At 35.0% G+C, this 13,053-nt stretch overlaps 1 protein-coding gene across 1 annotated transcript in view; it reads right to left on the reverse strand.

Annotated features, from left to right (window-relative positions):
• Positions 1 to 13,053, reverse strand: part of LOC127841669 (LIM domain only protein 3-like) — a 109,768-nt gene that overhangs the window by 83,842 nt on the left and 12,873 nt on the right. Inside the window, 1 exon segment of the mRNA XM_052370708.1 lies at positions 11,011 to 11,064. Coding sequence (XP_052226668.1) covers positions 11,011 to 11,064 — 54 coding nt within the window.

The following is a 13,053-nucleotide window of genomic DNA, read 5'->3' on the forward strand; positions in this document are numbered from 1 at the left end:
AAACTGCTGTGAAGTATGTACTGTGATATCGCTCAGCTGCAGTTACTTTTTATACTCACTTTGTCCAACCAAAGTGGTTTTGAAAGGTATAAAATATGTCTTGTTCTGAGAAAACTGGGCTTATTTCATGTGCGTAAAGTGTTGTCCCAGATTAGCCTGTGCAGTCCACACAGGCTAATCATGGACGACACTTTCCGCCTAAACTTGATTTTCGGTAAGGAGGGACTTCCTTGAAACTAAAAATACCATAAAAGCGCAAAGTGTCGTCCCTGATTAGCCTGTACGGACTGCACAGGCTAATGTGGGATGGCACTTTACGCACAAGCATTAAGCCCAGTTTTCTCAGAACAAGACACAAATGATGTTCAGCAAAGCAAGCGTAAGGTCCCAGAGTTATCATGCCACCACATATCTATTTGTTAATTTATTAGTTCGAAACGCTCCAAGCAGGACAAAACATATTCAAAAGCTCAAGATCCTGGTCTGAAAATCCATCCCTATTTGATACCTAGCTTTTTGATACCTAGCTATTGGATACCTAGCTATTGGATACATTGCTAACTGATGACATGTACTAGATTAATGAGTTTGAGTTCAATGTGCAAGGTCATGGACAAATATATCATAAAAAATGTGCAGCTCCATGAGATACACATGCATGCCAAACATGCAAGTTGCTATCTTCAATATTGCAAAAGTATTCATAAAATAAGCGATTTGGGCCACATATATTTAACCTCTGACCTTGAAGGATGACCTTGACCTTGACCTTTCACCACTCAAAATGTGCAGCTCCATGAGATACACATGCATGCCAAATATCAAGTTGCTATCTTCAATATTGCAAAAGTATTCATAAAATGAGCGATTTTGGCCACATATATTTGACCTCTGACCTTGAAGGATGACCTTGACCTTGACCTTTCACCACTCAAAATGTGCAGCTTCATGAGATACACATGCATGCCAAATATGAAGTTGCTATCTTCAATATAGCAAAAGTTATTGCAAAATGTTAAAGTTGGCGCAAACAGACCAACAGACCAACAGACAGGGCAAAAACAATATGTCCCCCACTACTATAGTGGGGGACATAAAAAGTTACCTTATTCCAGGAAAATGTTGCAAGGAATCAGAGAAAAGCAAATGTGTGTACAGAGCTGAAACTACAAATTCTGCTCTTTTTTTCATGAAAAAAAGGATCAAATCTCTATAGTGCCTGCAAGGACTTTACTGGTTGTCAAATTTAGCCTCCATTTTATGTAATCAAACATTTGCAAAAATGATGGTGAACAAATTCAATAAATTATACAACAAGACTATTGCCAAGCAATATAATTATGTCCCCTACTGGCTCCACCATTGTCAGAATTTTTATGCCCCCGGTAGGGTGGCATAGAGCAGTTGAACTGTCTGTTAGTATGTCAGTATGTGTGTATGTCAGCCTGTCTGTCTGTCCGAAAAAAACACTAACATTGGCCATAACTTTTGCATTATTGAAGATAGAAACTTGATATTTGGCATGCATGTAGCTGCACATTTTGAGTGGTGGAAGTTCGAGGTCAAGGTCATCCTTCAAGGTAAATGGTCACAAAAAAATGAAAAAATTCAAAGCGACGTTCTCATGAAGCTGCACATTTTGAGTGGTGGTTCAAGGTTAAGGTCATCCTTCAAGGTCAAAGGTCCAAAAAAAAAAGCGGCGCAATAGGGGGCATTGTGTTTGTGACAAACACATCTCTTGTTTTTATTATTTTATTTGTTGCCATAGCAACCAGAATTTTTGACATACGAACAAAATGAAATGACGTGCATAATGTCAATATTGCCATCTATCCATGTTTCAAGTTTCATGAAAAAATATGAAGAACTTTTAAAGTTATCGCAGGATTCAGAAAAGTGTGACGGACTGACAGACAGACAGACAGACAGACAGACAGACAGACAGACAGACAGACAGACAGACAGACAGACAGACAGACAGACAGGAAGGCAGACAGACAGGAAGGCAGACAGACAGACAGACAGACAGACAGACAGACAGACAGACAGACAGACAGACAGACAGACAGACAAACAGAAACACACACAGACACACACACAGACATACAGACACAAACACAGACAGACAGACACACACACAGACAGACAGACACACACACAGAGCGCAAACCATCAGTCCCCTTCGGTGAAACCTTTAGGGGACAATTATACAAACATGAAAGCTGGAAAGGTGATTTTGGCAAAGGGTGTAGTATGTCAAGATGATATGATGGGGCTATCAACAATGAAGCCCAATCTTTCTTACTACAGCACATTTAGCACTTTTGGTGCAGCCATATTTGTAAACATTTATTGTACAAACACACATATAACAAGCCAATTCATTGAATTGATATCCCCCGCCATGATACTTCTGGACACAAAAGTGTTCTGGACGGATGGACAACGCCAATGTGCATCATCCTCTAATCCATATATATACTCATACCAAGTTTCAATGAAATCCTTAAAACACTTCCAAGATATGGCTCCGGAAACACAAAAAGCATTTTATCAAGATACAAAGGGCCATAACTTATTATCCGATGGTGTACAATGCCATTTTGCATGCATCATCCTCTTATCCATATATATACTCATACCAAATTTCAATGAAATCAGCCAAAGCACTTCCAAGATATGGCTCAGGACACAAAAAAGCCGGACGGACAGAAGGAAGGACGGATGGATGGACGAATAACGCAAAAACAATATCCCTCCTCCTATGGTGGGGGATAATTATGGAAGAAACATGTCTTGTCTGAATATGTTTAAATTCTAACTATTATGTTTGGAATTGATAGTCATTTAATTTAGAAGATTTGCTTGTTACATACTAAATATTTATATACCAGGGAAGAAAGTGAGCATATTAATGTATGTTTGCAGCATATGTCATAGATCAAATGCAACTCTCTTTCTCCCGCAAGACCAACAATAACAAGGAGTAGTACTGATGTAAATTATAGAGAAGTCAGCGAGCACAGCAAGGAAAAAAATCCACTTATTTATACATTTGTGCTGTGCTCTGTGAAAAAGGGGTCCCACATCTGCCTGTGCAGTCCACACAGGCTAATAAGGGACAGCACTTTCCGCATAAACTAGATTTTCGCTAAGAAGAGACTTTTTTCAAACAGAAAATATGAAAGCGTCAAGTGTCGTCCCATATCGGGTCTGTGTGGACAGCAGGCTAATTCGGACGACACTTTATGCACTAGCATTTAACCCCCTTTTTAAAGAGCACGGCTCATTTTGTTTTGTTGTTTTATGCTTTATAAGGCTCACATATGAATGTCAATGGGTATCAGCTAGTGGCAAATATGAACAACTGGAGCGACCATTCCTGGATCAACCAGGTGCACCATTGGTAATCATATTTCTGGGGCCACTTTTTGACAGTTTAACAGCTTTTCCTCCACATCACTTGTAGATCGTTAAACAGGGACATCGGCAAAGTAGATAATTTAGACAGGATAACAGTGCATATGGTCAATCATCAAACGAACATCATAAGCAAATCACCTGAAAATGTTGTACAGATTTTAATTTAAATTAAACAAAATATTATCAGCACATGCAGCATAAAATGTTTTGCAGCAATGTTAACTTTAAATCTTAAAACAGTTATCTTTTTTTTAAATTGGGGTGGGGGGGATGATATGAGTAAATTGAGAAATTATTTTATCATTACTTATAATATCGCTCTTAGAAAATAATCCTGAACACCCCTGCATAAGTGTTATTCAGATTAAGTAAAACTTTCAAACCTTGTACAAAAGAATGCATTTTTAGTAGCATTTGCAACATCTTAAGGTATAATTCTGACAAGAATGCTTAAATACCACCAACTCATGCGAAAGACATAATATTCTGACCTGAAATGAGGTCCGATAACTCATAACATTTACCTGACCTCACCAGATATTACCATTCTGCAATCTTCTTTAACCAAACAAATACCATTTATGATTTATAAAATAGAGTTTATTTTTGCTATTATGATGCTGACAATGTTCAACAGTTCTACCCCTGCGAAACATTTTAGAACTGTTCTATAAAATTTCTAGAATTGTACTGGAACAAATGACTAGAAGTGTTCTGGAATCATCCTTAAAATGGTCTAAAATGATTTAGAACAGTTGTTGAACGTTAAATGAGAATAATTTGTAGAACAAATAGTTCTAAAACAGTTCTGAAGGTTTGTTCTAGAACAATTCTTGAACCATTGTTTTAGAACTATTCCAGAATTGTTCTTGTATACATTTCCAGAACTGTTTTATAACAATTGTTCTAGAAATTATTCTCATTTAACGTTCAACAACTGTTCCTAAAATTTCTAGTAGATTTTCAGTATGATTACAGAACAGTTCTGTCGGTGTGTTCCCTTACAATTCTATAAATGTTTTAGAACAGTTCCAAAGGTTTGCTTCAAGTAAGTCTGGACAGATGTTCTAGAACAGTTCTCAGGACATTGTTCCCCTCAGAACTTGTAACTGAGAACTATTCATCAGGAATAACCTGATGTAACCTTTTCCAACTGGTGGAATGATTGATCTTATAACTTCCATTATTAAATAAAGTTTATATAAGAAAATTTATTTAACTACAACAATATACTTCAAATAGATACACAATTAGAAAATAAGTATACTATTGTTCAAACCAACATTATATTTAAACAATAAGTATAATTAATCTAAGGAAGAACATTTTAAAGGGAGGCAATATCGCACTGTTATACATATTTATTTTAAATATGTAGAACAATTGTAGGCCTTGGTTCTAGACCTGTTCTATATGTGCTCTTAATCCCCATTATAACTTTTGTAGAACTTACTAATTTGAAATTGAAGTCAAATTATCATAGTCTGAATTAGTTTATTTTAAATATGTAGATCTAGAGCAATTGTAGAACAATTGTAGACCTTGGTTCTAGACCTGTTCTATATGTGTTCTTATTCCCCATTAGAACTTTTGTAGAACTTACTGATTCTTAAAGAGTTCTAAATGTGTTCTAGAACTACATTTAAGAACATTTGTAGAAATTTCTTGAACTTTTGTCCTTGAAATGTTCTAAAAATGTTGTTGCATATTATTGGGACAGTTTCAGAACTAAGCCTTGTTCCACAAATGTTCCACAAATGTTCTGAAATTATTCTAGAAAATTGTTCTGGAACAATTCCAGAACATAAGTTCTAGAACATTATAAAACTGTTCTTGATTTTCTAGAACATTTCCAGAACCATTCCAATTTCTAGAACAAATTTTCGCAGGGGTAAAGGCAATATATTAATTTCCGTTTATAATGGAGAAAGTTTTGTGTGTGTTTTTTATACATTACACGTAATTTAAAACAGCAAAATAAAACACTAGTACTTTCATAGGGAGGGATCAAACGATGATCAAGATGGAAACGTCCTTGCTAAATGAGGTATTTTTTGCCATTGTATACCTGTTGTTACATTTGTAACATTTGTAAATGCTGCTCACTTTCAAGCCATATCAGTAAGAAAGTGATTATCGTTGATTTCGTATTAATATTTGCTTTAAATATAAACTTTACTTGCTACAAATTTTCTGAGCGGGAGCTGTTATTCTAAGAATCGCACTTGGAAGTTTGTTACATCACAAGCAAAGATAGCTGTTCCACTCGTTGGTAAAATCCATTTTAAGTTTAATAATCTTTCAAAGGTAAATAAACAAATAGTCCATATTTTTTAAAAACATATTCCTAGTTTTGTTTTCATGTTTAACCAAAGTTTAAAACATTTATTGTTTTTGTCGAACACTTGATCCAACAGTTTCTGAAACATTATCCGACTTCAGCAAATTTCACCGGATATGGCCAAGGTTCAACATTTTTCAAATGGGCTGTGTCATACCCTTCTGGACCCTTCACAATTAGATTGCAACTCACAATGATTAATTTTCCGTGTAACAAGTTGGTTCTGCTGTCAACACCACTACTTTATCAATATTTCAGAAAATTGCTGGCCAACAATAATTTGGAACACAAATCAAACATTTGCCACTCATGTAGCAAAGCTTTTATGATAAATTGACTAGTAATTGGAGGTAAGAAATTTGCTGCATTTGTAATAACGACCCCAGAAAAAATTGAAGGCAGTTGAAATGAAGCGAAGGCAATCATCTTGGTATCCCCTATTGAGAATGGTTTAGCTAACTGCCAGACAATGGGCCTCACTGTGACTGCAGTGCTGAACTGGCCCTGATTTAGATACAGTGCACTTATTGGTTCAATAGCTATCACCACCCATTTCATTTTCCCCTGACTTTTGATTGCCTCTCTCTAATTTGCAGAATAGTCCCATGCCCCCAAATGAAACACACTTTCCAATTAAGTAACCGTTTTGCAATTATTGCAAATGATGATTGTAGTAGTATTATTAAAAAATTATTTTCTGAATGCAATTACTGTAATGATGATAACGGATAAGTTTTTGATGGATTGTCATTCATATTTTCAATTCCTCTGAGAACATTAAGTTCATTCTCAGAATCTTAAATCAAAACGATTCAAGTGTGACATTTCTGTTAACATCACTAGCACCACCAGTCAAAGAAGATAAAATCAAAAATTCCTTTGGCTATCAATATAGTTTAATACTTGAGCAATTAATTAAGGCAATGAAAGTAAATTCACTGATAATACACAGTTTATGTGTTTTTAATGGGATATTAATTCGGAAGTGTCACAATACCTAATTTATTACCACCAGTTTAATATCCAAGAACAAAACTAATAATTATAAACATTGATTATTCGGCACATATTGTTCAGGCAATCATATTTATCACAGCAGAGAAATAATGAAGAATAATTAAAGTCAACCAACCTTTGCTAGAACTTAATTAAACATAGAAGGCATCAGTGGATCTAAATGTTTCCAGCCAAATTGATTTAATAGAGAGTCTCAATTCTTTTACTATTTTTGACATATACATTTTAGTTTCATCAGCAAGAGATTCATTTCTGAGGCGAATTCTAAAAGAAATATTCTTCAAGCATGTGAATGATCCTAAACCTGGGATAACGTTCTTAATGCATGTGAAGAGTATTGTTCCATATTAGCCTGGGCAGTCCACACAGGCTAATCAGGGATGACACATTCCACTTGTATGGTATTTTTCTGTTAAAGGAAGTCCCTTTTTAGCAAAAATCCAGTTTAACAAGAGCTGTCTCCATCGAAAGGCATATTCCCCCGAAAAACGCTTTTTCAAAACCTAAACGCAGATTTCCAAACCTAAACGCAGGCCCTTAGTTTAAGGTCAAGGTCAAAAGGGTAAAAAATGTTGTGCGTATGGAAAGGCCTTGTTGATATACAAATGCATACCAAATATGAAGGTTACCTCTGAAGCGACATAGAAGTTATGAGTATTTTTCGAAACCTAAACGCAAAAGTGCGACGGACGGACAGTGCGATCACTATATCCCCTTCTTCGGGGACATAAAAAGAAAGCCCCTGATTAGCTTTTGCAGATTGCTAAAGCTAATCTGGGACAACACCTTAAGCACATGCATTTAGCCACATTGTCCCAAGGCGATGCTAAAAGATTATTTAAAGGCATACTCGCTCAGTATTTCCTTGCGGGTAGTGTATCCCAACCTATTAAAGCCTACACCAATCTCTTGTTCACTCACAGATCCGTTTTAATCATCAGTGCTTGACAGATAAAGTCCATTCCCAACATTTAGCTAATAGCATGTTCTTGACAATTTATTCAATCTTAAATTGATGGTGTTTTCACAAGAGCTCCTTCAGTCAATAAAAGTAAATTGAAAACAAGCAACATTTCTCCATTTGGCCAATTAAATTTCCTAATTGTATTTATTCTATAGATTGGATCTAACTGCTTGGTCACAAACATGATTAATGACTCTCACAGAAAGCTTGGATTACAGCCTAAATCAAGACAATTTTCATCTATCTCCCTCCCAGCTTAGGCTGGATTACCCCTTTCCTGCGAATCTTACAAGCGATCTTAATTAAAGTGTTGGGATATTTTGGAACAGTTTTAAAACACCAGGAAGTTGCCAATGACCCTAATTACATCTAAATTACCATCATCAGCAGCAGTAATCAGCGCCCTTTGTTATTTACAGAAACAAGGGATGCAATCATTAATGCCTTGACTGCAAAATCTGCCAGAACAAAAATGGCCAGTTGTAATTAAGTGGTTAGGCAATTTGAGACCGATGGTGAAATCATGCATTGTATTATGACACACATGTTCAAAGACTTAAGGCACTAAGGGCTCATCTCAGAGACCACATTGAACTAAGCAGGTAGTGTTCACTAAGTTTTACAATAGATTTATAAGGAAAACTGCTCAAACATCTGGTTGCCATGTTTTTGAACCAACCCCTATAATTTTATAACTCTGCCCAGATACATACATTTTGGTGATGTTTCGAAAAAAAAATCAAAATGAATAGGTAAAATCATAAATTCTTAATTACGCAAATGGTTTTACTACATCCACATTAGAACAACAGATGTGTTTTTCAGAAACACAATGCCCCCTATTGCGCCGCTTTGAAGCCATAAATTTGACCTTGACCTTGAAAGATGACCTTGACCTTTCACCACTCAAAATGTGCAGCTCCATGAGATACATATGCATGACAAATATCAAGTTGCTGTCTTCAATATTCAAATAGTTATGACCAAGTTTTAACGATGGTTTAAGTTTTAGGAAAGAAAAATACAATGATATTTGACCTTTGACCTTGAAGGATGACCTTGACTTTTCACCACTCAAAATGTGCAGCTCCGTGAGATACACATGCATGTCAAATATGAAGTTGCAATCTTCAATATTCCAAGTTATCAAACTTTAACCAAGGTTAAAGTTTTGGAACACACACATACAATGAATGAATGACAGACAGGCCAAAAACAATACTGTAAACGAATAGAAATTCGTCGGTATGACAATTCGTGGTTTAATTAAAAAAAAACTATTTTGTTGACACATAATTTCGTGGATTTCAAATTTTCGGGGAAGACTTACCGTCATTATAATTAAACTTTCATTAAAATAACCAGAGTAATAACGAAGCATAATCTGCTAATTGTGTTGACAGCAAGACTTGATGTTAATGTGCACTGAAGCATGAAAGTGTTGTCGATAATTGTCGATAAGAGCAATAAAGCAGCGCACTTGTGGGTCCCCGCTTGCTAATTGCCATCAATGTTGTTTTAACAATACTTGCAATTCTCAACCTAATCGGTCTCCTAGTAGTTACAATTGAGTAATAAGGTCCCCAAAATACACGTGTTTAAACCGTTATGTCTCTTTTAACTTTAAATTGCACTAATAGACATGTGATAAATCTGCAAACTGTTAATTTGACGACGTCACATAAAAGAGACCAATCATTGATGTACAGTTTAAAAACGGTTCTTGATTTAAAAAGTGTAATTACCCAAACACTTTACATTTTCTATTCGGAAATGTTATTTAGTCAAATTATAGTGTAATGTGACCAACTGAAGTGAAGTAACTATTACAAAAAACAAATATCTCGGATAACCGACCACAAAAGAAAATGTTGTAAATGACAGATTCGGATTAAAAATGTATACATAATCGTTGGTACTTGAATTCGTGGTTCAGCGGACCAAAGAAATCCACGAAAATTCGTACCCCACGAAATTTAATGGTTTTTACAGTATACCTCGATCTTTCGATCCAGGGGCATAAAAAGTTATGATAAAACTTTAACGAAGGTTAAAGTTATAGGAAAGAAAAATACAATGATATTTGACCTTTGACCGTGAAGGTTGACCTTGACCTTTCACCACTAAAAATGTGCAGCTCCACGAGAAACACATGCATGCCAAATATGAAGTTGCTGTGTTCAATATTAAAAAAGTTATGATAAAACTTTAACAAAGGTTAAAGTTTTAGGAAAGAAAAATGCAATGATATTTGACCTTTGACCTTGAAGGATGACCTTGACCTTGACTTTTCACCAGTCAAAATGAGCAGCTACATACACATGCATGGTAAATATCAAGTTGGTATTTTCAATATTGCAAAAGTTATAAAACTTAAACCAAGGTTAAAGTTTTGGGACAGGCAGGCAGGACAAAAACAATATACCCCCGATCTATCGATCCCGGGGCATACAAATTTGTCTTCCTCATCGCGGCCATGTATTTTGAACGTGAAGGCAAAATATCTCACTAGTCATAGCAATCTTTTCATAGAAATTTAACATATAAAAAAAACAGTGACTGTTCACAAGTTTCTCATTCAATTTTAACGCCATAACCTAGTTTTTGACCACATATGAACCAATTTTTAACCCATCTAATACTGTGAAACCCTTTCTTTGTCAGAATTAAATTTGGTAATTTTTCAAATAAGACTGTTTTTGTCAACTTGTTTTTTTTTTGCAAATTTCTGATTTAAAAAATATAATTAAGTTGGAATTAGGTTGGTCATTTTCCTATTTGTTTGTAATACTTGTCCGTAATAAATTGCAGTGGGGAGAAAGGGGTCAGTTGATAGTCGCATGATAGAGGCGGGTCCAGATAAAAATTCTGATAGTTTCATGAAGATTGGGTCATTATATACACAAGGCCTATAATGTGGTAACAAGGTTTTTCTATAGGTAACATTGTGACCTAGTTTTTGGACTCAAACGACACAGATTCAAACTTGCACTAAATATTGGCTAGAAAAAGATTCTGACCAAGTATTGAGTCAACGGAGTGGCTGCTGGGTGTTAACAAGGTTTCTAGGCTCTGAGTTGGTGACCTAGTTTCAAATTCACCTCGATATTGTCAAAATAAACATTTTTACCAAGTTCAATCAAGATTGGATAAAAAAGAGGCCTCTAAAAACTGACAATCCATGACCATAGACAACACAAAACACAGGGTAATCTAAAACACCTTAAATCTGAAAACAACCAACTTAAGTGTCTAAAACACTTACCACTGGCACTAAAGGACATTCCATTTCCATTATCCAAGATGACATCTGCATCATCTGAAATGAGAAAATATTTTCTTACATCAAATAAAATTATTATTCTTTAAAGTTTCAATCAATATGCATCCTGTTGCTACAATTATTCAAGCAACCTTGTTCTTAAAGCTATTGACAGGCCCTTTGCCCATTTCACAAAATGATCACAACATGGGTACAGTTATATTAATCAAAGCGCTGAAGGCACTTAAGTTGTTTGCTGTTGCATAATCTTAGACATAACTCTTTTTACAAAGTTATCTTATAGCTTTTTAAATCGCAAGTTTGAAATGAACACAATCCATTAAAATATATAAAGAGTGTGTCTTAATGCATAGGTTGAGATGTGTTTGCAATGTTTATCCTCATATTTATGTTCTAGAGATTACTTAAACAAAATAACAACAATGACTCTTTTTCAGACATTCTGAAAGCATTAAAAATATGATGAAAATTGTATAATGAGAACCAGTGAATATACAATAAAATTTGCAATCACCATCATATTAAATGAATATTGTGGGAATATCAAATACCTATCACACTAAGAATATAATTTCATGATGGAAATTCCATTTTGAATTTTTTTTTTTTGACACCATATACAATTCAAAATAAACAATAAGATAATCAATGAAAATAAAAAAATTAAACAAATCTGTGAGCAGTAATTTTTACACAAATTAGGTAGTCATAAAGACAACGCTGTTGACCCGTACTTTGCTGTTTATGCGTTACTTGTTATCCTAGTAGTTCACACTGTTTCAACCATTCTCTGACCTTAACAGTGCCCTCTACATAACTCCAGCAGGCAAGAATTAATACAGTCTACTCTCGTTATTTCGACATCAGATATCTTGATTTTCTCGATATGTCGAAGTAAGCTCAATGTCCCATGCTTTTTCCTTTTTTATCTATATTAATAAACATCGCATATCTCGATTTTTGTTATGTCAAATAATTCGATATCTCGATATAATTTTTTTTCCCCGATTCCTGATATTACATGTATTTACTGTGGTATATCTCGAAGTGCGAATAACTGTCCCAGTGTCGGGAAAGGTAGATAATTGATCCGTGAATTGCATCAATGTCCACACATGTGTAATGTCATATGCCATTAACACTTGAGAAAGGCCTGTCACTTTATAACCTGTGGGTTTATTTTATCCTGTACTAATAATCAATAGAACTTTGCATTTCAAACTACAAAATGTACATGTACAGTTCAGTATTCCGGAACGTGATTTATGCATCTTAAGATGAAAAACCCTCGTCTTGATTGGAGGTCAATTGCATCATAACTTTAAATAGCAACATTACCGGATGTTTACTCAACAGTTAAGAAAATGATAACCGCATGTGTTCATGCAATTTAGTAACACTTAAAACGTCATTTTAAATATATAAATTGCACATTTAATCGTGCCTCGTAAAAACGCATTTATATCAGGTAATAGATAGGGTAGTAGAGATTATTATGCCACACGCTGATGGCTTTAGTTATACCACTTAGCAGGTATATAGATGTTAAAAACAAGGTAAATATCGACACATTTTTTCTTTGAAAATAATCGGGTATCTCAAACTCTCGTTATCTCAATATTTTTTCTTGTTCCCGCCGACTTTAAGATAAAGAGAGTAGACTGTACATTCAAATATTTTAAAGGCTGCTTCGAGAGAAATCCCCTGAAATTTGGCTGCATCACTGTGTCTGTGCACAGCGTAAAGGATGTAACACTGTTCAATGTACGGAATTCCGGACTGTGCATGTTCAAACGACACATAGACACATATTGTGGCCCAGTTACAATTACGCATTAAATCCATCTCGCAGAATTTCAAGGTCTGTACTCGGGCATTAAATCGTCAGGGAAGACATAAATGACTATAGATAAACACAGTTTTGCTTTCAAGATGAGAAAAAAAACACTACCAATATAGTATAGTATCATGTTAAAAGGAAAATCTTATATTGCAACAAATGTTGTGCTGTACTTGGTCAGCATG

This window comes from Dreissena polymorpha, chromosome 1 (assembly GCF_020536995.1).
Source record: "Dreissena polymorpha isolate Duluth1 chromosome 1, UMN_Dpol_1.0, whole genome shotgun sequence".
Taxonomy (NCBI): Eukaryota; Metazoa; Mollusca; class Bivalvia; order Myida; family Dreissenidae; genus Dreissena; species Dreissena polymorpha.